This window comes from Balaenoptera physalus, assembly GCF_965194825.1.
Source record: "Balaenoptera physalus genome assembly, chromosome: 16".
Taxonomy (NCBI): Eukaryota; Metazoa; Chordata; class Mammalia; order Artiodactyla; family Balaenopteridae; genus Balaenoptera; species Balaenoptera physalus.
Window position 1 is genome coordinate 62,353,261 of NC_138898.1, and position 24,270 is coordinate 62,377,530.

General features: G+C 39.3%; 1 protein-coding gene across 1 annotated transcript in view; it reads right to left on the reverse strand.

Moving 5' to 3' along the window:
- The window catches only part of GRIN2A (glutamate ionotropic receptor NMDA type subunit 2A), a 390,901-nt gene that overhangs the window by 131,553 nt on the left and 235,078 nt on the right, over positions 1-24,270 (reverse strand). Inside the window, exon 5 of the mRNA XM_082432488.1 lies at positions 4,780-4,894. Coding sequence (XP_082288614.1) covers positions 4,780-4,894 — 115 coding nt within the window. The remainder of the gene's footprint in view (positions 1-4,779; positions 4,895-24,270) is intronic.

Here is a 24,270-nt window from a genome sequence, read left to right on the forward strand (position 1 = left end):
TGAGTGACCTCAGAGATGAAGAGAAATCTCCTCTGAGTCCCAGAACAACAGCTCCCTCCTTCTGCAGACCTTCCCCTCTGCTGACCGGCTGTACCAGCATGTGCTGCTGGGGGACGGCTTTAAGGATAACATGACTGGTATCTACCTGCTCCACTGGCTTCCTCTTTCTTCGAGACAGAAGCACAAGGAGTTATTTCTGAAGCACTGGATCCCCTGAGCGCTGAGAGAATAGACCAACTACAGGAAGCATTTGTACATTCTAAGCTCAACTCGGCAGCAATTCCCCGAGCTGCCTTTTTGGGAAATTGCTATATTTCAACAGAAATTTGAAGGAGGACACACAAAATATTAAAAGGCTATTTTCTGTATGTGGAAATGGAGCCTATCAAGGGCTGCTTCTTTTATGCAATGTTATCACCTTCACTACAGTGGCCTCCCTGTACACAGGCTCCCTGGCAAATGAGATAGGTCCAAAGGCAGCACAGAAAATTCACAGATGTGAGCCAAGCCTGACCCAGGACTGGTTAAATCCAACCAACGAGAATGATTTTACAGCTGCAAAAGTGATCCTCAGAGTGTGTAACTTCAAAAGGTGGAAAAGTAACTCCAAATGTAATAACAAAAGGCAGAAAGGCTCAAGTTCTCTACCTCTTATTATGGACAAGGAAAAAATAACTTGCATTTTGACTTTCCATTTGCAAGAGGAGAGAGAAGCCAGAATTTGAAGGATGAATAAAAGAAAGTAAGGATACAGGGAAGCATTACAGGAAAGAAAAAAAAAAAAGCATGTTCAAAGTCCCAGATACATAAAGGAACCAGCTGAGACATGGAGATGTGAGCCACTTAGGACAGTGGGCTACAGGGTATACCAGAGGGAAGAGCGGAGGTAACACCTGGGGACAGAATCCAATGCTTTCCTCAAGCATCACAAAAGTGCACAAAATCCCAACCCATCCCTCTCCACACACACAACAGAGTCTAAGTTCCATGAATCAGAAATTGTTGTTTGGTCTCTCCTGTTCACTGATAGATTCCAAGCATTAAGAATAGTGCCTGGCACATAGCAGGCACTGAATAAACATTTGTGGAATGAATGAATAAACCAAGTCGTCACTCAGAGCTTGGGTGTACCGCCTAAAGAAAAAATCAAGTAAGCGTTCAATAAACAATGGCTATTGTTGTCAAAACTAGTACTCATGTCAGGGAGTTAAGCATGAAAACTCTGTAAACATTGGTAATTAATTGTGCAGGGTATCTCAGTTTGAACAGTTTCAAAATATATCTTTTAATTAAGATACAATGGCATGCAATGAAACAAACAAATCTTGTGTGACAGTCTGATGCATTTTGACAAATGTTCAAGACAAGGAATATTGCCATAACTCTAGAAAGTCCCCTGTGCCCCTTTCCTATTAATCGCCCTCCTCCAAAAAAGCAACCATCATTCTGATATCTAACCCCATAGACTAGTTTTGCCTCTTCTTGAACTTCATAAAAATGGAATCATACAGTATAATCTTCTGTGTCTGGCTTCTTTTGTTCAACATAATGTTTTTGCAATTCATCTGCACTGTTGTGGGTATTACCAATTCATTCCTTATTAATGTGTAGCAATCCCTTTTATGAGTATATGTAATGTATTTACCCATATCCTTGTTGATGAACCTTTAAGTTCTTTCTGATGTTTTGCTATTATGAATGTCTTATATAAATATTACTTTTTGGGTATATGTTTAAATTTCTTTGCAGTAAATACCTAGGAGTGGAATTGCTGGATCATAAGGTTGGTGTATGTTTAACTTTATAAGAAACTGCCAAACGGTTTTCCACAGTGGCTGGAATTTTACACCCCCGTCAGCAATATGTAAGAGATTCAGTTGTTCCATGTCCTTACTAGCACTTGGTATTGTTGGTCCTTTTCATTTGAGCCATTCAGAGGGTATGAAGTGGTAGCTCATTGTGGTTTTAATTTGCATGTCTCTGATTATCATCAATGTTAAACATGTTTTCATATACTTATTGACTATCTGAGTAAAATTTTTTGTGAAATTTCTAAATCAATTTCCTGTTTTAATTGTGTGTTGTTGTTATTATTGATTTATAGGAGTTCTTTATATATTCTGGATATGAGTCCTTTGATTGAGATATATTTTAAAAAATATTTTTTCTGGATTTGTGGCTTCTCTTTTTCAGTTTCCAACAGTGTCTCTATATGGGCAAAGATTTAAATTTTGATGGAGTCTGGTTTATTACTTTTACTGTATGCTTTCTCAGATCTCAAAATTATCCTCCTATATTTTCTTATAGAAACTTTGTAGTTTTAGCTTTTATATTTAAGTCTGAAATTTATTTTAAGTTATTTTTTGTGTATAGTGTGAGCTATGGGTCAAGGGTTGTTTTTTTTTTTTTTTCAGTAAGACTATCCAGTTGATCTAACGCCATTTATTTAAAAGGCTCTGCTTTCTCCCATTGTTATAATTATTCATCAAAAATCGTTTGAATACATATTTGTGAGCCTATTTTCATTATTTCATTATTATTCAAGATGTTAGTTATAGGATTTTCATAGATAACTTTTATCAGATTGAGAAATTGCCCTTGTTTATCAAGAATGAATATTGGATTTTGTCAAATGCTTTTTCTGCATCTATTGAGATGACCATATGATTTTCTCCTTATTATGTCAATATGGTAAATTACATTGATTTATTTTTAGAATGTTAAATGAATCTTGCATTCCTAGAATAAACCCCACCTATCCATGACGTAGTATCCTTTTCCAATATATTGCTGAACTATGTTTACTAATATATTGAAAATCTCTGTGTAGATTGGTATAATTTCTTTTTAAAATATTTGATAGAATTCACAACGAAGCCATCTATGCCCAAAGTTTTTCTTGTTTTTTAAATGGGAAGGCTTTTAGTTATGAATTCAGTTTCTCAAGCAAATTTAGAGCTATTCAGATTGTCTATCTCTTTTTCTGAGTTTTGGGAAACTGTGGTTCTTCAAGAAATTTGCCCATTTTGTCTACATCATCAAATTTGTTGGCATAAATTTTTCATTATTTTAAAAATCATATTAATGTCTGTAGACTCTGGAATGTCTGTTGTGATATCCCCTCTTGCATTTTTAGGATTGATTATTAGTATTTGTGTCTTCTTTCTTTTGTGTGATCACTCTTGCTAGGAATTAGAAATTTTATTAATCTTTTTAAGAACTAGCTTTTGGCTTTGTCGGTTTTCTCTATATTTTGTATTCTTCTGTGTTGATTTTTACTCATATTTATTTCCTTCCCCTACTTCATTTGGGTTTACTTTGCTCTATTCTTTCTAGCTTCTTAATGTAGAAGCTTAAATCGTTGACTTTACACCTTCCTTTTTTCTTTTTTTATTATAAGCATTGAAAGCTGTGGATTTCCCTCTTAGCACATCATCAAATTTATTCTTCAAATTTTGATATGTTGTGTTTTCATTGTCATTCCATTAAAAATATTCCCTAATGTTTTTCTGATTTCTTCTTTGACCCATAGGTTATTTAGAAGCATGTTACCTAATTTCCAAACATCTGGGTATTTTCTATATATATTTTTGTCATTACTTTTTATTTTAATGCTGTTATGGTCAAAGAATGCATTGTGCATATTTTAATCCTTTTAAATATACTGAGACTCATTTTAGGCTCCAGAATATAGTCTATTTTGGTGAATTTTTCAAATGTACTTGAAGGAATGTATATTTTGTGGCTGCTGGATGTAGCAGAAAAATCTGTGAAGCTTCTACTTCAGAAATCCCTTCTAGGAATCTGTCACTGACCCACTGTCCCAAAGTCAATGCTTCCGTTTGCACAGTACTGTCTTCTGATCCTATTTAATTATAATATGACTTCCACACTATATCCTGTATCTTCCTACCCCTAAGTCTCTCAGGCCTCCATCTGATGTGCAAAATGAAAATAAACTTCGAGCTGCTGAAGTAGTTTAGAGACCATGCATTGCTTGCCCAGAAAGACACAATAACAATATAGTCCTTTTCCTTTTCAGTCCTCTTATTCTGCTTTCTGTATGATATTATGCGGACTAATTTGAGAGCTGAATTATGGGAGAGGGGGTATGCCACTGGGATAGATACTGCCAGTGTATGCATGGGATCATCTACAAATTCCCTGTGAAGTCTCTCCTCTCTGACTCAGTATATGGCTTGTGTGGTACATCAGATGAGTTTTTCCTGCACATTGATTTTTAATATTTTTTATAGTTATTATATATGTTCTAGGAAATGTGCTTTACAAGAAATACAACCCTCTCCAATCCATGATTTGCAGAAGTGCTGCATTTAAGTTTTGGAAATGAGTTGATTCAAAGCAAAAGACTAAGTACGTGAAAATACAAGGGGTTCATTCATAGGGCAAAATGTGTGAATATGGTACCCCATTATGAGGTTTAGGCAAACTGGTGTGATCACTGCCAGATAATGAACACTTGCTACTGCAATGATGTGAACCAACCTTCACTGCTTTTAAATTACCTTAAGTCTTTCAAGGACACTTCCTACTCAGATTTGAGAACCCAACACAAAGAACAGCACACAACTGCCACAGTTCACCCAGGGAAAGCATCTCCATCTTACAGTATCTGTCTGCCTTGTTCCATCAAGGGTCATGGAATGACATGTGGAGCTGCTCAGAGGGAAATACTTTGGGAAAAGGAGTAGTTTGAGCTCCCTTGCTGCCCACACCTTTCCTGCCTCCCCTGTATTCGGCACACAGAAGGATGCTCACCTTTTCCCACTCGCGGTCCTTGTTCAGCACGATGACCACCAGCCTGGGGTGCACCTGATAGCCTTCCTCAGTGAAGGACAAGTCTTTGCCATCCCATGTCACATTGACCATAAATCTAGAGAGAGGAAGAGAAAAACAAATGTTTAGGGAAGAATTAAAAAGGTTTCAAACAAATAAGTGGATGCCACCATCAGTATAACACTGACAAGGTGTAAACTCATCACAAGTAGCCTCTATCTGTGGAAGCATCAGTACCCACACAGGCTCTGCTAATTTCCATGCACTCTTTTTCATGAGCCTGTAATCACTCCCCAAATCCCCAATCCTGTATAGGCATTAGTGATTTATTGCAGAAAGCACAGGGGATGGAACATATTTGTCCTGCCAGACTATAGACTTTTGTTCAAATGATCTTCTTACAGGAGGATCTGAAAGCATGTTTTAACAAGCTTCCCTAAAGGAAACTGCTTGCTCATAAACCACATGGTATACAACGTCAAAGAAATGATATCCCATTCATTCATTATTCATTCAACTAATATTTATTAAATATTTGCTACATGTCAGGACTCAGCTGGTTGGTTGGCAATAAAGAAGAAACAGACATGATCTCTGCCCTCTTAAGGCTTATAGTCTAAGGGAGAGGACAGGTATTAATTGGTTAATCACCGAACTATGACAAGTGCTACAATAGAGGGGGCGGGGTGTGCTATGTGAAAGTGAAACAGGGGTCAGGCAAGGTTTCTATAAGGAAGTGCAGCTTGACCTGAAGGATGAGTCAGCATTAACTAGATAAGAAAAGATGTAAGCACATTCCAGGCAAAGGGGACAGCATGTACAAAGGTCCTGTGGTGGTGCTTATGAAGGACTGAGTGCAAACCAGTGAGGCCAAAGCAGAGAGAGACAGGGAAATGTGGGGTGTGGTGTGGGTGAGAAGGTAAATAGGGGCAGACAGTGCAAAGCTTTTCACGTTAAGCCACGTTAAGGAGTTTTATCTTTGTTTTAAAACAATAGAAAGACACTGAAGATTTTAATCAAGGAGGTGATATAATCAGACTTTTCTTGTATCAATATAATATGACTTAAATGTTGTGTAGAGAATAGGTTTGCGGGGGACCACAGTAGGTAGAGGGGGGCTGGTCACAGTGCTCTTATTATTCAGGTGAGAGATAATGTCAGCTTTGGTCCCACTGTGGCCCCAAAAGAGGAGGAGAAGGAAGAGTAGGGGCAGCAACACGTAGGACCAAGTGGAGAAATATTTAGCAGGTATTTAGTGATGGGTTAGATATGAGGGTGGGGGAGAGAGAGGCATCAAGGATGGCTCCTCGATGTCTGCCCCATACAACAACTGTGCAGTTGTCTTCATCACAGGTGATGTCTGTCTGTCTTACAATATTCTTATCTCTACCTCCCACACCACCGCCTCAAAACCACCTCGCCTGTAGTCAGGCTTGGCTCTGATGCAGAGCAAGACAGAGCTCATTTCCTAGGATTTGGGAGGGAGGGTTCTCAGGGGTTCACATCTCTTTGCAGCGTGAGAAAAATATGATGTTGTTAAAGACGTCCAAGAAAACACACCACTTCACGGACACTCAGTAAATATAGTATGGTGGTTAGAATCATTCAGAGACCTCCCCAGAAAGACAGGGTACCTCAAAGTCATAGCATTTTCTTGCATTATATTCCTTTAACAACAAAAGTAGCTAAAGAGGTAAAATATTAAGGAAGAGGACTAGATTACAAAAGTAATTCCAAAAAGAGAGATTGGCCTAACTGGTCACATGTCTGCCCCTGGGCAGCCACAATGCAGAAGACCCGACTGTGTCCTATGGGGGAAGAATCAGGTCTCCAAGGACAAGGTTAAGAAATTGGGGAACCCAGAGAAAACCGTAATTCAAAAAGACACATGCACCCCAATGTTCACTGCAGCACTATTTACAATAGCCAGGTCATGGAAGCAACCTAAATGCCCATCGACAGACAAATGGATAAAGAAGTTGTGGTACATATATACAATGGAATATTGCTCAGCCATAAAAAGGAATGAAATTGAGTCATTTGTTGAGACGTGGATGGATCTAGAGACTGTCATACAGAGTGAAATAAGTCAGAAAGAGAAAAACAAATATCGTATATTAACGCATGTTATGTGGAACCTAGAAAAATGGTACAGATGAACTGGTTTGCAGGGCAGAAGTTGAGACACAGATGCAGAGAACAAACGTATGGACACCAAGGGGGGAAAGTGGTGGGGGGTGGTGGTGGGATGAATTGGGCGATTGGGATTGACATGTATACACAGATGTGTATAAAATTGATGACTGATAAGAACCTGCAGTACAAACAAACAAACAAAAAACTAATACTAAACTTTCTTTGGGTTATTTGTATGGAAATATGTTAATATAAATGTTTCAGACATTACATGAAATTTCTAAAAATCTTAAAAAAAAAAAAAGAAATTGGGGAAAAGGCAAAGAACATTTTTGTGTATCCATTGAATGGACTGTTTGAGTCCTTAAAAAATCATGTTTTGAGACAAGTTAATGGCATGAAGATAATGCTTGCTGCAGAAAAGAGGATAAAAATAGGGTTTGTCTATGCATGGAAGGATCCCAGGTACTTTCCATTTTCTTTTGTGTATCTTTGTATTCTCCAAATTTTCTGCAAATGGCTTTTATTTTTAACAAAATACTGTTTGTTTAAAAACAGAAAAATCAAACACTGCTATTCTAGAAGAAGCAAAGGGTAATCACGATTCTATTTGGTGCATCTGAGGCATTGCTGATCATCTCCTAGGAAGATAATTTACCGATTCAACAACAACTTACTGAATGTCTATTGTGTGTCAGGCCTTATGGTGAGTCCCATAAATACAGAAATAAAAAACACAGTGCCTGTGCCCCATCTTACATCCTCACAATTCAGTGACATAGACACATAAACAATGACAGTACATAGAAGGCCACTTGTGCACCAATGCACAGGAAGTATAAGTCATGAGAACGTAGAGGAAGGGACCCTAACGCAATCTCTGCAACGTAGGGAGGACTTCCTGGGAATCTTCAAGAGTAAAGGGGTTGAGGAGAGGCGGAGAAGAGCATTCAGAGCAGAGGAGTCATCTTAAACAAACAAGAGTCAGCAAAGGAAGTGACACGCTAGGGGAAATAGCTTAGTACAGCTGACAGGCAGTGGGATTTGTCTGGAGAGCATCCCTTAAGCTAGATCATAAGGGACCTAAAGTGTCTGGATTTTGTTCAGAAGGCCATGAGGATCACGAAAGGTTTTAAGTAGAGGAGTGATTCACCGCATGGAGGAAACTGCAAGGCCAAGGGCACAGACCCATGAAATGTCATGATGGAACACTATCCATGGAATTTCAGCATAAAAATTGCAGACAAAGCCCACCAGTGGACTTTACCTGGGCTGGCAGGAAATCTGTAACCAAGTCACTCTGGATCTGCAGTCCAAAACTCATAGTTAGGCCAGCTGATTCATTGAGGGTTTTAGTTTGTTTGTTTGTTGTTTTTTTATTGAATCCAATAAGCTCTCAAGCCAACTTTTGATTATACAATAATTTGAAGTGAATAGAGTTCAGGTTGGGTCAATCTAACACCCCAAATGTGGGTGAAACTGAAAAATTTAGTCCATTAGCAAGAGGTTTGAAAATATCCAATTTGATATGTGTTTGGAAACGGCAGACCAGAGGACAAATGCTTTGGGTTTGACTTGGACCCCTGGCCCGAGGGAGAGCCATTCACAGGGTTATGTGGTGTGAACCGATGTCACGGTCACCATTTTAATCTAGGAGCTAGCATGCCCTGTTGAGCACCCAGTCTTCTTCTGATATGCCAGTTGAATCTACTTAAATCTCCCTCTTCTTTAATTCCCCATCTCTGTTTCCCCTGCTCATTTCCTTTTCTCCCATTTTGTAGTGAAATCAGATGGAGTTAGCAGGGACATTATTTAGATGCAATCCATCTTCTTCAGATTATATGGAAACAACTATATGGAAATTCTCACACTCCACATTGTTCTGTGTTCCTTTAAGAATCAGTATTCTGGACCAATGAGTCTACATACTCTATGTTAACATTGTCTATTTCCTTCCTTCCTTCCTTCCTTCTTTTCCTCTCTCCCTTCTTCCTTCCTTCCTTTCCTTCCTTCTTTCTTTTCTTTCCTTCTTTCTTTCTTCCTTCCCTTCCTTCCTTCCTTCCTTCCTTCCTTCCTATTAAAAGTCTTCAGTCCCCTGGGAAGGAAAAAAAAAAAAACCTCTAACAGGAATATTTGCTGAACAGTAATTTCATTATGAAGTTGGCAGGGAGCAAGTACCCATTACCTTCAATTCCCCAATCGAATTTCTAGGAAGGATGATCTGTATTTCCACAGGCTTTCTTCCCACTTAAACTTACTCCAGAGCAGAATTCTTTACCCAGGGAAAAACCATTATACACCCCACTGCTTGGTCCCCATTAACACCTGCTGGGCACTTGTATTAAACAGTAAAATCTTATCACTGTTTTGTTTATCTCTTGAAAATTGATTACAAAACTTTTAGTGATCAGACAAAATATCAGAAATTCTGGCTGCTGTTAAGCTTCGAATTACATCTTCGATGTTTCCATCAGGAGTAATAAACACATGAAGACATGCTGGCAAAACGTGGACATGGCGGAGGCTCTGATGGTTTGCAGAGGTTCCACTTCTGTGTTATTATCGTCCATTGATGGTAAAGTGTCAAGTTGTTGTTGTTTTTTTAATCAGTGAAATACATAACAGAAAATATGTAAATTATGTGAGGCACATACCTACAAATTTCCTTTGGTATCTACAGCCTCAGGTGTATGAAGCTGAAGTCCAGGTGAAAGAAACATTTCTCTACTGCTTGCGTTTTGTGCCCTGTGAATTGCTGGTGTATGGGGATCAGAAGTAACATGGAAAAACAGGTGGATTGTTTTCCCTCTATTATGACTGCAAAGAAATTGGGCCAGAATTATCAAGTTCTTTCTAGGTCTGCTCTAATATGGTAGCCACCAACAACCGGTGGCTATGGAGTACTTGAAATGTGGTTAGTATGAATAGAAATGTGCCATAAGAACACGACATACTGGATTTGGAAGACTTTGTATGAAAAAATAGTGTAAAAGATCTCATAAACAATTTTATATTCATTTCATGTTGAAAAATTTTAGACATTTTGGTCGCAGTAGGATACATTATTAAAACTAATTTCATCTTCTTTTTACTTGCTCATTGTGTGGCCAGATAATTTGAGGTAAGTGACTACATTATATTTCTACTGGACAGCTGTTCTGGACCATCTTTGGTGTTTCATTTTGTTTTTTAACCAGCAGATGGACGGTGTGCATCATGAAGGCAAGGACCTCTTATGCCTTGTTTTGTATTGTATTTTTAGTGCCAAACAGAGTGCCTGGCACATGGCTGGTGCTAAAATAAATAGGCGCAGAGTGAATAAAAGAATGAATTGCTATTGCTAGCAATTGTTGGGATCAAAGCCTGCCTCTGCTATGCCCCAGCTGTGCCACTTGGGGTCATATATTTAAAATTCTCTGAGCTTCCATTTCCTTCTTTGTAAAAACAGATCAGGTTAAACCGTAGGAAGGAACCATGACGGTTTCATGTGGTCTAACCTAGCAGATCCCTCACTCCCAGGTGTGTGGGTGGAATTAGCGATAGTGCATATAAAATGGCTGGCCCAGTGCCTGGTACACAGCTGCTGCTTAAATAGTAGTCAACCTTTACAGAAAGTTTCCATGTATGTTTTTTCCCACCCTGTCGTATTTCCTAACACCCCCCCCCCAAATGCAACCTCACCCTTTTAAAGCCATGCTTATTGCGGCCATTCTGGGTACTCATTGCCAGGATCCTTCTTTCTTTTTGTCAAAGGCCAACCGTATATGGGCTGCATAAGCTCTTTTAACTATTACTTAAAGTGTCTCATTCCTCCAGATTTCTATTTTCTCTCTTTTGCCTCGTAAGTCTCCTTTAACTTCCCAAATCTGATTATTTGTAATGTTCTCTAGACATATTATTATTCACTATTTCCCTTCAGACTTTAATTCTCTTACTGTTTCATAAATGCCACCAGAACCCATTCAGTGTGTCTCAATTTTCAGTTAATTTTCCATCTGCTTTGCTATTTCTCATGTTCCCCAGGCCTTCTCCTGAATCGCACTATCCCTTAAATGCCTCCTCAAACTGCTTTGGTGACACCATTTTTTTCATTTGTCATTTAATTTACATGTTTTTGAAAACAGAGTCACTGTTTTTTTTTACCCTTTTTCAGTTCTCAAGACACTCTCATTTTTACAAAATAGTTTGGCTCTTTCCATCTTCCTCTTGGTGGTTTGAAATCCCTTCCACTTTGATGTCTTTCTCAGCACCCTCTCATCCTCCATTAACCATTCCCTTTTGGGCACGAATCCTCTCTTTAGAGCAAACTCATGGTTTTTCGACTCCCAACTCCTGCACCACCCCTTCCCCGAATACGCCCTCACACCATTTCTTTTCAGCAAGTCTCTTAATGAGTGTACTTTCCTCTTTGCCCCAGTTCTTAATTTCATATATTCATTGGTGGTTTCTCATTTCCCCTGAATGATTACCAAAGGCATGACCGCAGAGCTGAGACTTAAATGTCAGGACAGAAATGTAATAACTCCAACACACAGATCTGCATAATCCAGGCCAGCATAATTCAAAACGGACTCAGAAACTACAGCATAATGAAAAAGAAGAAAAAAAACACCCCAAAACAAAGAAACAAAACTGGGTTAAAAAAAGAGAGGGGAGTATTTACTCCTTCTCAAATTCCATTGTGGCCAATTAAAAAATGATAATAATAATGTTAGTTGTCTTGGCTAAGCAATACTAATTTAAAAAAATTAGAACAGGAGTGGTAAGCTCCAAAAAGGCAGGGATCTTTCTTTTGATCACTGCGATTCTAAAACACCTAAAAGAGTGTCCTGCAGTACGAGCTTAAAAGTATTTGTTGAATAAATGAACAAATGAATGAGCAGGCATAGGCTGCTGGGATCTTGTTCATTCAACATTTATTTCCTGTGCAACAACTGTAGAGAAGCAATTCTGCAAGACGACTGTTTAGTTTAGGAATCAGAAAGCCTGGGTTAGCATGCAGTTCTGTGGCTTCAAATCCCCGGTAAGTCTCCTAAATTCTCAGGGCATCCATTTCCTCTTCTGTAAAAGTCAAGTTATGATAGCCACATCTCTGTGTAATTATAGGGATCACATTAGATGACATTTAATGGGAGAGGTATGTAATGTGACCAGCAGAATGGTGGCACATAATGGTATCTGGTAAATGATGACAGCGGGGGTAGTAGTAGGTGTCACGGTTTCACATATTTATCTTTTTTCCTTCTAAAATTTGAAATTAAAAGGCTTTCTCTTAGATGCTCGAGGATCATTTTGACTGCTAATCCCAGTTTTCCAAGGGAGGCAATGAACCCTGTAGGCCCCTACCCCAAGCTAATCTGATTACTCAGAGCCCCAGGTACCCCTGGACCAGGCTATGGTGCAAGAGTGCTGACCCAGGTACCAGCCTGCCCTTCATGACTCCTGGGCTTCCCGTCTCTGCTTGGTGAGCACACCTGAGCCAAAGGTGACCCTCTGAGGACATGCCCCACCGACTAGCTTTTGTAATACAATTTCTAAGTCTAAAACATGGAGTAAGTTAGGGCAAAGCTTTCTCTGTAAGTGTGACCATTCTATCTACCCCATCACTAGACAACATGCTTGACCCATTTGGCCAAAGGTTTGCAGTGGGAACAGGATCTATAGAGTAGGATCTAAGATGCATGCCCTAATTCTACTTTATCAGGAACTATTGGAAGCCTGAGTGTCCGTTAATAAAGCGGTTCTCAGGATCTCTTGCTCCTTATATGTGTGGTTTTTTCAGGTACATGATGGGGGACGTGGAAATTCTTAAAATTCTGGATAGTATTTTGTAACACTATCAAAATAGTACTGAACATATCACCATGAACCTCTAATGGCTCTGCCTCACCTAACCATTGGAACTGGCTGGCACAGGGGTCAATGGATTCATCCCCTGCAATGAGCATCTATTCCAAGAGAGCTGGAAAAAAGTAGGCAACATGACAAGCAGTTTCTATGAACTCCCTGGATCACCTGTGCCTATGCTGTCAAATTATTCAGGATCTCAAACAGGCAGATGTACATGGATGTTGACTCCTCACCTTCCCCAAATGTGCAGAATGAGATGATGTGAATCAACTGAAAGTGCAACTTTATCCAAGAATCGCTGGGTATCCCCCCATCCTGGAACCTTAGGCCCCATGAGAAGAGGGGATTTGTCTATTTTGTTCTCGGCTGTACCCCCTTTCCAGAACCTGGAACAGTGTGGCAGAGAGAAGCTGCTCAGTACATATTTACTGAGGGAAGGAAAAGTCTCAGGTCTCTATCGTAGTCTCTAGCCCTCTGACAATGAGGCCCACTTTCTCTATCTGTCCAGAGCGTGTTCACCTGTGCTCGGTGGGTCTCTGGGGACCCGAAGAGGTAACTAAGGCAGAGGAGAAAGGTTGGGGCCCAGGAGATGGCAGATCGTGGGGCTTCTCAGCCTCCATAATCATGTGAGCTAATCTCTCATAGTAAATGTCTTTCTCTATATAAATATCTTACTACTTCTGTTTCTCTGGAGAACCCTGACTAATACAATCTGATACTACCAACTGCCAGAGGAACTGTGAAAATAAAACACAAATCTGCAGTGAATACGATGCAAAGGGGTCCCCTCCGCGTTATTCATAACCTGTACAACTATATCACCTCTGCCGGGTTACAAGGTACTTGAGGACAAGAGTACATAACTCAGTACTTTTAACTCTAGGAACACTGTCAGGTAGAGAGAAGAGCAGATTAGGGATTTGCAAGCTAGAGTTGAGTTTTAAACCCTCCATTATTGACGCTGTGCCTTTAAGCAAATCATACAACTCCTCTGAGTCTCACCTCACTCCTATGTCAATGGGGTAAAACACCACTGTCTTAGTCTGCTCAGGCTGCTGTTACAAAACACCATAGATTGGGTGACTTAAACAACAGGCACTTATTTGTCACAGTTCTGGAGACTGGAAGTCCTAGGTCATGCCTGGGCAGATTCGAATCCTGGTGAGGATTCTCTTCCTGGTTTACACACTATCCTGCTGTGTCCTCACATGGCCAAAGAGTCAGATCTCTAGTCTCTTCCTCTTTTTTAAGGACACTAATTCCATCATGAGGGCCCCACCCTCATGACCTCATCTAACCATAACAACTTCCCGAAGACCTCACCTCCAAATAACATCACACTGGGAATTAGAGCTTCAGCATGTGAATTTTGGGAGAATGCAAACATTCAGTGCCTAACAACCACACAGCGTTAATGAGAAGTTTTGCGGTGCTAGGGCTAAGAAGTAGGATTGACATCTGTAAGTAGTATGAACAACTGTCTCAGTTTTCCCAGAACTGAGGGATTTCCTGGGGCATGGAACATTCAGTGCTAAAACCAAGATCATAAGTTATGGACCATAAATTAAGAGTTTGGTCCAGTAAGCAACACCTCAAAAGCACATCTATCGAAAGGCCTCAAATTTATTTCTTATCAAACACATCCTCAATTCAAATAAATATTAATTGAGTACCTATACTATATGCCAGCAACATGCAGGAGATAAAATGGGAGGTAAAAAACTTGTGTTCCTTCCCTTGAAGTCACTTACAGTTTAGGGAGAAAACAGGTTTTATATAATAACTCCAATAAATGGTAATATATTTGCAACTAAAGTCCCTGATGCTATAGGAACATTAGCAGGGGGACCGAATCTATCAGAATACTGATTAGTCTTCCATTGCTCCATTTCTACTTGCTTTTTTTCTGGGCAAATACCAAGTTGAGCTCTTGGAAGGAATCAAAAACTCTCATGCTTTCCAGGTATGAGACAGGACAGATAACATCAAGGGCTGAAAAAGACCAGATATAAGATTATAGAGAATGATGAAAACCCCAGCTAAAGGTATTCAGTAAATTAATTTTAAAATAATACTGTAAATGAAATGTAGCACATCTACTAACCACTCATTTGAACTCTCTGTTCTAAATTCAAACTTAGGAATATTCATATTCCTTCCTCCAGCAAAAACCCTGCTTCCTTCTATGCCCACATAGCTCACAAGATTGCATCCCTTGGACCTAATGGAACTTAAAAGCTTTTGCACAGCAAAGGAAACCATAAACAAGATGAAAAGACAACCCTCAGAATGGGAGAAAATATTTGCAAATGAAGCAATCGACAAGGGATTAATCTCCAAAATATACAAACAGCTCATGCAGCTCAATAACAAAAAAACAAACAACCCAATCAAAAGATGCGCAGAAGACCTAAATAGACATTTCTCCAGAGAAGACATACAGGTGGCCAACAAACACATGAAAAGATGCTCAACATCACTAATCATTAGAGAAATGCAAATCAAAACTACAATGAGATATCACTTCACACCAGTCAGAATGGCCATCATTAAGAAATCTACAAACAATAAATGCTGGAGAGGATGTGGAGAAAAGGGAACCCTCTTACACTGTTGGTGGGAATGTAAATGGATACAGCCCACTATGGAGAACAGTATGGAGGTTCCTTAAGAAACTAAAAATAGAACTACCATATGACCCAAAAATCCCTCTCCTGGGCATATACCCAGACAAAACTATAATTCGAAAAGATACATGCACCCTTATGTTCATAGCAGCACTATTTACAGTAGCCAGGACATGGAAGCAACCTAAATGTCCATCAACAGAGGAATGGATAAAGAAGATGTGGTAAATATATACAATGGAATATTACTCAGCCATAAAACGGAACGTAATTGGGTAATTTGTAGTGACGTGGATGGACCTAGAGACTGTCATACAGACTGAAGTAAGTCAGAAAGAGAAAAACAAATATCGTATATCAACATATATATGTGGAATTTAAAAAAATGGTAGAGATGAACTTATTTGCAAAGCAGAAATAGAGACAGACATAGAGAACAGACATATGGATACCAAGGGGGGAAGGAGCAGTGGGATGGATTGGGAGATTGGGATTGACATATATACACTACTATGTATAAAATAGATAACTATTGAGAACAGACTGTATAGAATTCTATTCATTGCTCTTTGGTGACCTAAATGGGAAGGAAATCCAAGGAAGAAGGGATATATGTATACGTGTGGCTGATTCACTTTGCTGTACAGCAGAAACTAACACAACATTGTAAAGCAACTATACTCCAATTAAAAAAAAAGATTGCCTCTTTGTAGGGTGGCTTACTGACACACAATAAGTTCCCTTATTTGGAAAAGCAGCACCCCCCCCCCCAACCACTATATACACCTGAACATCTATTCTTCTCCTCTCCTTTGGCCATAAAAAATAGATCCAGTGGGAGAGGGAAGTGTACCTCTCCCAAGCTGGAACCATCAGATTCTCTCTTCTGGAATTTGAAACTTGATGGTTGAGACAGAGACCAGAAATTATTTGATCAGGACCAAGGTGATAGTAAATTTCCTTCATCAGTAAATGTTGCCTCACCTTCTGACCTTTCCAAACCTTGGCTGCTTAATATTTACTTCGATTTTTCAAGATACCCCCAGTAAAGTCCCAATGTGTTTTCTATCATTCCTTCTTCATTACCTCCTTTTGTTTAATTAAGCTAGTGAGAGTTAATTTCTGTTACTTACTACCTAAATACTTTAAATAATACATTTTACCTGGGCTGTTAAAAGATCTTACCTGGTCTCTAGACTCGCTGTATATCATCCCTTACACTCATTTGAAGCCTGCCTGCCAGATAAATGTTCCTAAACCTCAGTTCCAATTATGTACACCTCTACTCAAAAGCTTGAAATGGCTCCCTAATGTCCAAAGCTAAAATCCATACTCCTTAGCCAACTTTAACTTTCAACCTTACTTTCTAAAACTGCTCTTTACATACCCTGCATTGGAGCAGACCCAAACACTCATAGTGTCCTTGTGATTTCCCACTTCTTGGCTATCTGTTCCTACGTTTTCTTCCACTGGGAAAACAGTAAAAGCTGATGTTTCTTGCTGTGACCATTTCTTGATGATAGATCTTCCCCTACCTGGCCAATAGGAGTATCTCTGGCCACAGTGATTGGTTCAGAGATGGGCACATAACTCAAGCTCATCCAATCAGAATCCTTCTCTGGGAATTTTCTGTTGCAGCTAGAGAGAATACTGCCTCTCTTGACTTAAGGAGATACCGTGACAAAAGTATGTGAACCCACACCTATTTAAATGATGCTCTTTCCCATCTCAATGGGATGAAACAGTGAGCCATAACAGAGAGAAACATGAGAGAGAAAGGGAAAAAGAGTGAGAGAGAGAGAGGGATTTGAAGACATCATTTGCACCTGGATCAAGATATGGCAGATAAGACGTACACCCCATATATGCCTTTCCAGTTGAATAGACCAATACATCCTTTTGTTTTTGTTTTGTTTTTTCTTAACTTAATGAGAATTGGTTTTCTATAATTTAATATCATAAAAGTCTCAATGAATACAAAGATTTTTCTCCCCTGAATATTCACATATTCAGACTCCCCAAAACTGAGCACAGAGTTCACCTCTTTCCAAAATGTTCACTGAGCTTCCAGCCTCATCTCCCTCCTTGGAACTCTCATCACTTCCTCTGCAGCTCCCTTTCTACCTTGTTGCAGAGTTTTTCACACACTTACACATCATCTCCTTTGCTGGAGGGTAAACTCCTGGGGATCATGGGCCTTGTCTGAGTTGGTGCCACACGCCCTGCACCCTGAGCACAGCGTCCAGCATATGGTAGGTGATCAGTGACCGTTTGCTGAATGAACAAGATCAGATTTTCATCTGGCCAGAGCTGGAGGCCTCAGCAGCACAGAGAACGTCCCGGTGTGCTGGCTGACACCTCAGAACCATCAGGACAGAGTTAACTATGTCCTGGCCTGAACAGCAGTCTAAAGGCTCCCCAGTCTCATGATGAAACTTGACAGCCCTGTGTGAATTCAGCAGTAATAATGTTTCACATCCTGCCATGGATTTCTGGTGTGGAAATCTGCCCCCCAGAAGACTCAGCTCTGCAATCTTGCCCTGCCCTGATAGTCCTATCTTCTCCCATAACTGCTAGATCACTTTCTTCATGGGAAAGAAAATAATGTAATTATTTCCTAAAGAGCAAAGGAGAACTGCTAGATCAATGATGGCTGGGTTTTTTAAATAAATAATAGAAAGAATACAGCTCTTTTTTTTTATAACTCCTCTTCCTATTTGTTTTCCACATCACTTTAAAGGATTAATTTTACAACTGCTGGGAAATAATTGTGGGGAGAGTAGGAAGAAGAAAAAGATGAAACAAAAGAGTAGTAAGGAGAAAAAGAAGGAAGAGAAGTTAGAGAGAAGGAAAAGTGGGGGGAAGGGAGAGAAAGGTAGACAGGGAAAGGAGTGGAGAAAGAAGCCTGGGAAAAGGAGAGGTGATGTTTTCTCCCACTAGAATAATAAAACAAAATGGAGTTTGAAGCAGAGCAGGGCCCTTCAGGAAAGCTGGAAAGCACTCTGTGGGAGGAGATCCTCACAGCAGTAGGATGGGCAAGAGAGAGAGGGAAAGACAGAGAGGCAAGATGGAGGTAGTCCAGAGCTGGTCATGCAGCAAGCAGGAAGGGGACCAGCGGGAAGAGGTCCCATGTTGTGGTTTGGCAACGAGCCCTCCCTGGTGACACTGGAAAAGTAGGTCAGTTTCAGAGCTGGCTGGGGATGAATGGTCAGCCAGGAACAGTGGTGGGAAGTGTGGATGCTGAGTGAGAGGTCGACCTACGCACAGGACCTGGGAGATGGGGCAACTCCCTAGTGCAACGGGAAGAATGAAAGCCAATTCTAGACAGCACCATCCAATAGATTTTTCCCAAGGATAGAAATTCATACATCTGTGATGTCCGTTACGGTAGTTGCTCGTCACCTAGGGCTACTGAGCTCTTGAAATGTGGAGAGTGTGACTGAGGAACTGAATTTTCCATTTTATTTTATTTTAATGAATTTAAATTTAAATAGCCACATATGGCTAGTGGCTGCCATGTTGGACAGCTCGAGTCTGAAAGCTGTGTGGATCACATTCAAGAAGGAACTGATTCAGGAGAACAGATAAGTGACCTGGAAGATAAAATAGTGGAAATAACTACTGCCGAGCAGAATAAAGAAAAAAGAATGAAAAGAACTGAGGACAGTCTCAGAGACCTCTGGGACAACACTAAACGCATCAATATTCGAATTATAGGGGTCCCAGAAGAAGAAGAGAAAAAGAAAGGGACTGAGAAAATATTTGAAGAGATTATAGTTGAAAACTTCCCTAATATGGGAAAGGAAATAGTTAATCGAGTCCTGGAAGCACAGAGAGTCCCATACAGGATAAATCCAAGGAGAAACATGCCAAGACACATATTAATCAAACTATCAAAAATTAAATATAAAGAAAACATATTAAAAGCAGCAAGGGAAAAACAACAAATAACACACAAGGGAATCCCCATAAGGTTAACAGCTGATCTTTCAGCAGAAACTCTGCAAGCCAGAAGGGAGTGGCAGGACATATTTAAAGTGATGAAGGAGAAAAACCTACAACCAAGACTACTCTACCCAGCAAGGATCTCATTCAGATTTGATGGAGAAATTAAAACCTTTACAGACAAGCAAAAGCTGAGAGAGTTCAGCACCACCAAACCAGCTTTACAACAAATGCTAAAGGAACTTCTCTAGGCAAGAAACACAAGAGAAGGAAAACACCTACAATAACAAACCCAAAACATTTAAGAAAATGGGAATAGGAACATACATATTGATAATTACCTTAAATGTAAATGGATTAAATGCTCCCACCAAAAGACACAGACTGGCTGAATGGATACAAAAACAAGACCCATATATATGCTGTCTACAAGAGACCCACTTCAGACCTAGGGACACATACAGACTGAAAGTGAGGGGATGGAAAAAGATATTCCATGCAAATGGAAACCAAAAGAAAGCTGGAGCAGCAATTCTCATATCAGACAAAATAGACTTTAAAATAAAGACTATTACAAGAGACAAAGAGGACACTATATAAGGATCAAGGGATTGATCCAAGAAGAAGATATAACAATTGTAAATATTTATGCACCCAACATAGGAGCACCTCAATACATAAGGCAAGTAGTAACAGCCATAAAAGGGGAAATCGACAGTAACACAATCATAGTGGGGACTTTAACACCCCACTTTCACCAATGGACAGATCATCCAAAATGAAAATAAATAAGGAAACACAAGCTTTAAATGATACATTAAACAAGATGGATTTAATTGATATTTATAGGACATTCCACCCAAAAACAACAGAATACACATTTTTCTCAAGTGCTCATGGAACATTCTCCAGGATAGATTGTATCTTGGGTCACAAATCAAGCCTTGGTAAATTTAAGAAAACTGAAATCGTATCAAGTATCTTTTCCAACCACAACGCTATGAGACTAGATATCAATTACAGGAAAAGATCTGTAAAAAATACAAACACATGGAGGCTAAACAACACACTACTTAATAACGAAGTGATCACTGAAGAAATCAAAGGGGAAATCAAAAAATACCTAGAAACAAATGACAATGGCGACACAAGGACCCAAAACCTATGGGATGCAGCAAAAGCAGTTCTAAGAGGGAAGTTTATAGCAATACAAGCCTACCTCAAGAAACAGGAAACGTCTCAAACAAACAACCTAACCTTGCACCTAAAGCAATTAGAGAAAGAAGAACAAAAAAACCCCAAAGTTAGCAGAAGGAAAGAAATCATAAAGATCAGATCAGAAATAAATGAAAAAGAAATGAAGGAAACAATAGCAAAGATCAATAAAACTAAAAGCTGGTTCTTTGAGAAGATAAACAAAATTGATAAACCATTAGCCAGACTCATCAAGAAAAAAAGGGAGAAGACTCAAATCAATAGAATTAGAAATGAAAAAGGAGAAGTAACAACTGACACTGCAGAAGAAGGAACTGATTGCCAAGAGGAACCAAAAGGCTGTTTTCCGAAATGTCATAAGTGTACGTTTCAGGTGGCACACAGATTCATTTCGATGGTGCATAGGTTAACTTTATTTGTAGGATTAAATTTGTTTATTTTAAGATATATCTGAAAGTGGAACTAGCAAATCAGACACATTATTTCATAGATATCATTGCTTAGGAAGAAACTATAGTGAAATTTTATCTCTAAAAAAGTAAATCAATGTAAATAAAAAGTACTATGTGAAAAATATCACAGAGGGTTTAGAGTTATGAAAAAAGTAATAAACATATTCATATAAATGGAATCATATGGTGTGTGGCCTTTTGTGTCTGGCTTCTTTCACTTAGTATCATGTCTTCAAGGTTCATCCATGTTGGCGCATATATCGGTATTTCATTCCTTTATGGCTGAATATTATTCCATTCTATGGATATACAGATTAAGCTTATCCATTCATCTGTTGAGGGACATTTGTTTACACCTTTTGGTTATCGTGAATAGTGGTGCTATCGACATTCGTGTACGGGTTTTTGTTTGAATATCGTTTTTAATACTTTGGGGTATATAACTAGGAGAGGAATTGTTTGGGGTAATGAAAAAGATAGAGGAACTAGTTATCTGTGGAACCACTATCTGGAACTAGATAGTAGTGATGTTTGAACAGCACTGTGAATGTACTTATTACCACTGAATTGTACAGTTTAAAATGATCAATCTTGTGTTATATGTATTTTAACATGATAAAAAACTGGTTTTAAAAAAGTAACAAAGAAAATAAGTAGTTGGCTGAATAGAGACTGAGCTAATTCAAAAGATACAATAAGTAGTCTGAATTGGGATATGAGGTTTATCAGAGATCCCAGAGTTTTTTAGATCTAAGCTTCTATCCAAGAATCATTTCTACAATCACTCTGGCAGAAAGGTCAGCCTAGACACCAAAAGCACAAGAATAAATAAGTGGGACTGCATCAAACAGAAAGCTTCTTCACAGCAACAACAACAAAAAAAGATCAACAAAATGAAGAGGCAACCTATGGAATGGGAGAAAAATCTTTGAAAACTATATACCAGATAAGGGGTTAATATCAAAAAAAATAAGAAACTCACACAGCTCAATAGCAAAAAGACTAATAATCTGATTTGTTAATGGGCAAAGGACTTGAATAGATGTTTTTCCAAAGAAGACAAAGGGTCAACAGGTACATGAAAAGATGCTCAACATCACTAATCATCAGGGAAATGCAAATCAAAACCACAAAGAGATATCACCATATACCTGTTAGAATGGCTATTATCAAAAAGACAAAAAGGCAAGAGATAACAGGTGTTGGCAATGATGTGGAGAAAAGGGAACCCTGGTGCACTGTTGATGGGAATGTAAATTGGTACAACAATCCCACTTCTGGGTTAAATCCTAAGGAAAAAGGATCTGGACGAGGTATCGGCACTCCCATGTTCTTTGCAGCATTATTCACAATAGCCAAGACATGGAAACAACCTAAGTGTCCATCTACAGATGAATGGATTTTTTTAAATGTGAAATTTAAACACACACACAACACGCATGCACAATGGAATATTATTCAGTTATAAAAAAGAAGGAAATTCTACCATTTGTGACAATATGGATGGCCCTTGGGGTATTATGCTAAGTGAATTAAGCCACACAGAGAAAGACAAATATCGTATGATCTCACTTACACATGTAACCTAAAGAAAACCAAGCCCATAGATACAGAGAACAGATTGGTAGTTGTCAGAGGCATGCGGTGGGTAGTGGGCAAAATGGGTGAAGGGGTCAACAGGTACAAATTTCCAGTGATAAGATAAATAAGTTATGAGGATGTAATGTACAGCACAATGACTATAGTTAACAACACTGTACTGCATACTTGAAAGTTGCTAAGAGGTAAATCCTAAACATTCTCGTCACAAGAAGAAAAATTTCATAACTATGTATGGTGACAGATACTAACTAGACTTATTATGGTGATCATTTTGCAATATATACAAACATAGGATCCTTTCGTTGTACACCTGAAACTAATACAATGTAATACGTCAATTACACCTCAATTAAAATAATACTCATCTCATATGGCGTCTTAAAGGGCAATGCACACAAAGCACTTCGTGCAGATCCTGAAACATAGTAACTGAAGAATAAATATTAGTTATCACTGGTATTAACAGGCACAATTAAAGGGGGAATCTGAGCCAAGGGGCAAAGGCTACTGAATTCCACACCTACAGGGCAGCAATGGCTGTGGGTGGAACATTCAGCACAAGTGGGTGGAACACTCTAAGGCAAAGAAATCAACGGATCCAAACGGTCTCCACATAGAAGGGTTTTAAGGTTATTTATCTAAACTGACAGAACTGCCTGCCTTCACACTTGACCCCAGCACACTGCCGAACCCCTTCCTGACAGACAGCTGCCCAACTGTTGGGCGGGTCCCAGTGTCTGAGTGCTACCTCCCCACTTCCTAGGAGGGTCCCTTTCACCGACAGCTCCAACTAAGTGTTTAGCAAAGACTTCCTTCCACTGAACCAGAATTATTTCCTTGGAACTTCAACCTGCTGGCTCTAATTCTCCACTGTAAGCAAAGGAGACTAAAAAAACTTTAAAACTCTGAAGACAAGTATTGTGTCTCCCTTGAAAGTCCCTTCGGAGGATTCTTCAGCCATTGCTCATGTATATTAGACACAAAGACTCCTTTCCATTCAAAAGCACACCTGTAGATTCTTCTCTCTTTTCTCCAGACAGAATGTGGGATTTTCAGAACATGTTCAGAAGGAGATCCTATCCCAGGAAGCTTTATGTAAAGATTGATAGGCATTCACTACAATGAGGTAGGCAATCCTGTATTTCAAGTCAAAGAAGTAATCGAAACCAGTTTCTTTATGTTTCCCCTCTACCTGGGAATTATTAATGATGGTATTAAACTGGGAGTTCAACATGTGCCAGGCACAGTGCTGCATGTTGAACGTAAGTCACTGCATTTCATACCCCAACGAAGCAGCTAATACCATCAGTCAAGAGAGTGTTCACACGTTTCAGAAACTGGGTCTCATATCCCATAAAGGAGCTCTATTCTACGCTTCATTTGCACTTCACTCATAGAAACGCTCTTTGGTAAGAGCTCCTTTGTTTTAGCTTTGCCTTTAACTAAGAGGTTACGTTTGCATTTCCCATCTCAGTCCTCAAAGCCTGCTGAACCTGCAGAAGGCCCATCACATCGGTGTGGGCTTGAAGTTTGAGAAAACATTTTCTCCATCTCCTCTCTGGGAGGGCTACTGTATTTCATCCACTGGGGTCCTTTCTACTTGCAGCTGATTTTCAAAAGAAAAAAAGAAAGGAAAAAAATTACAA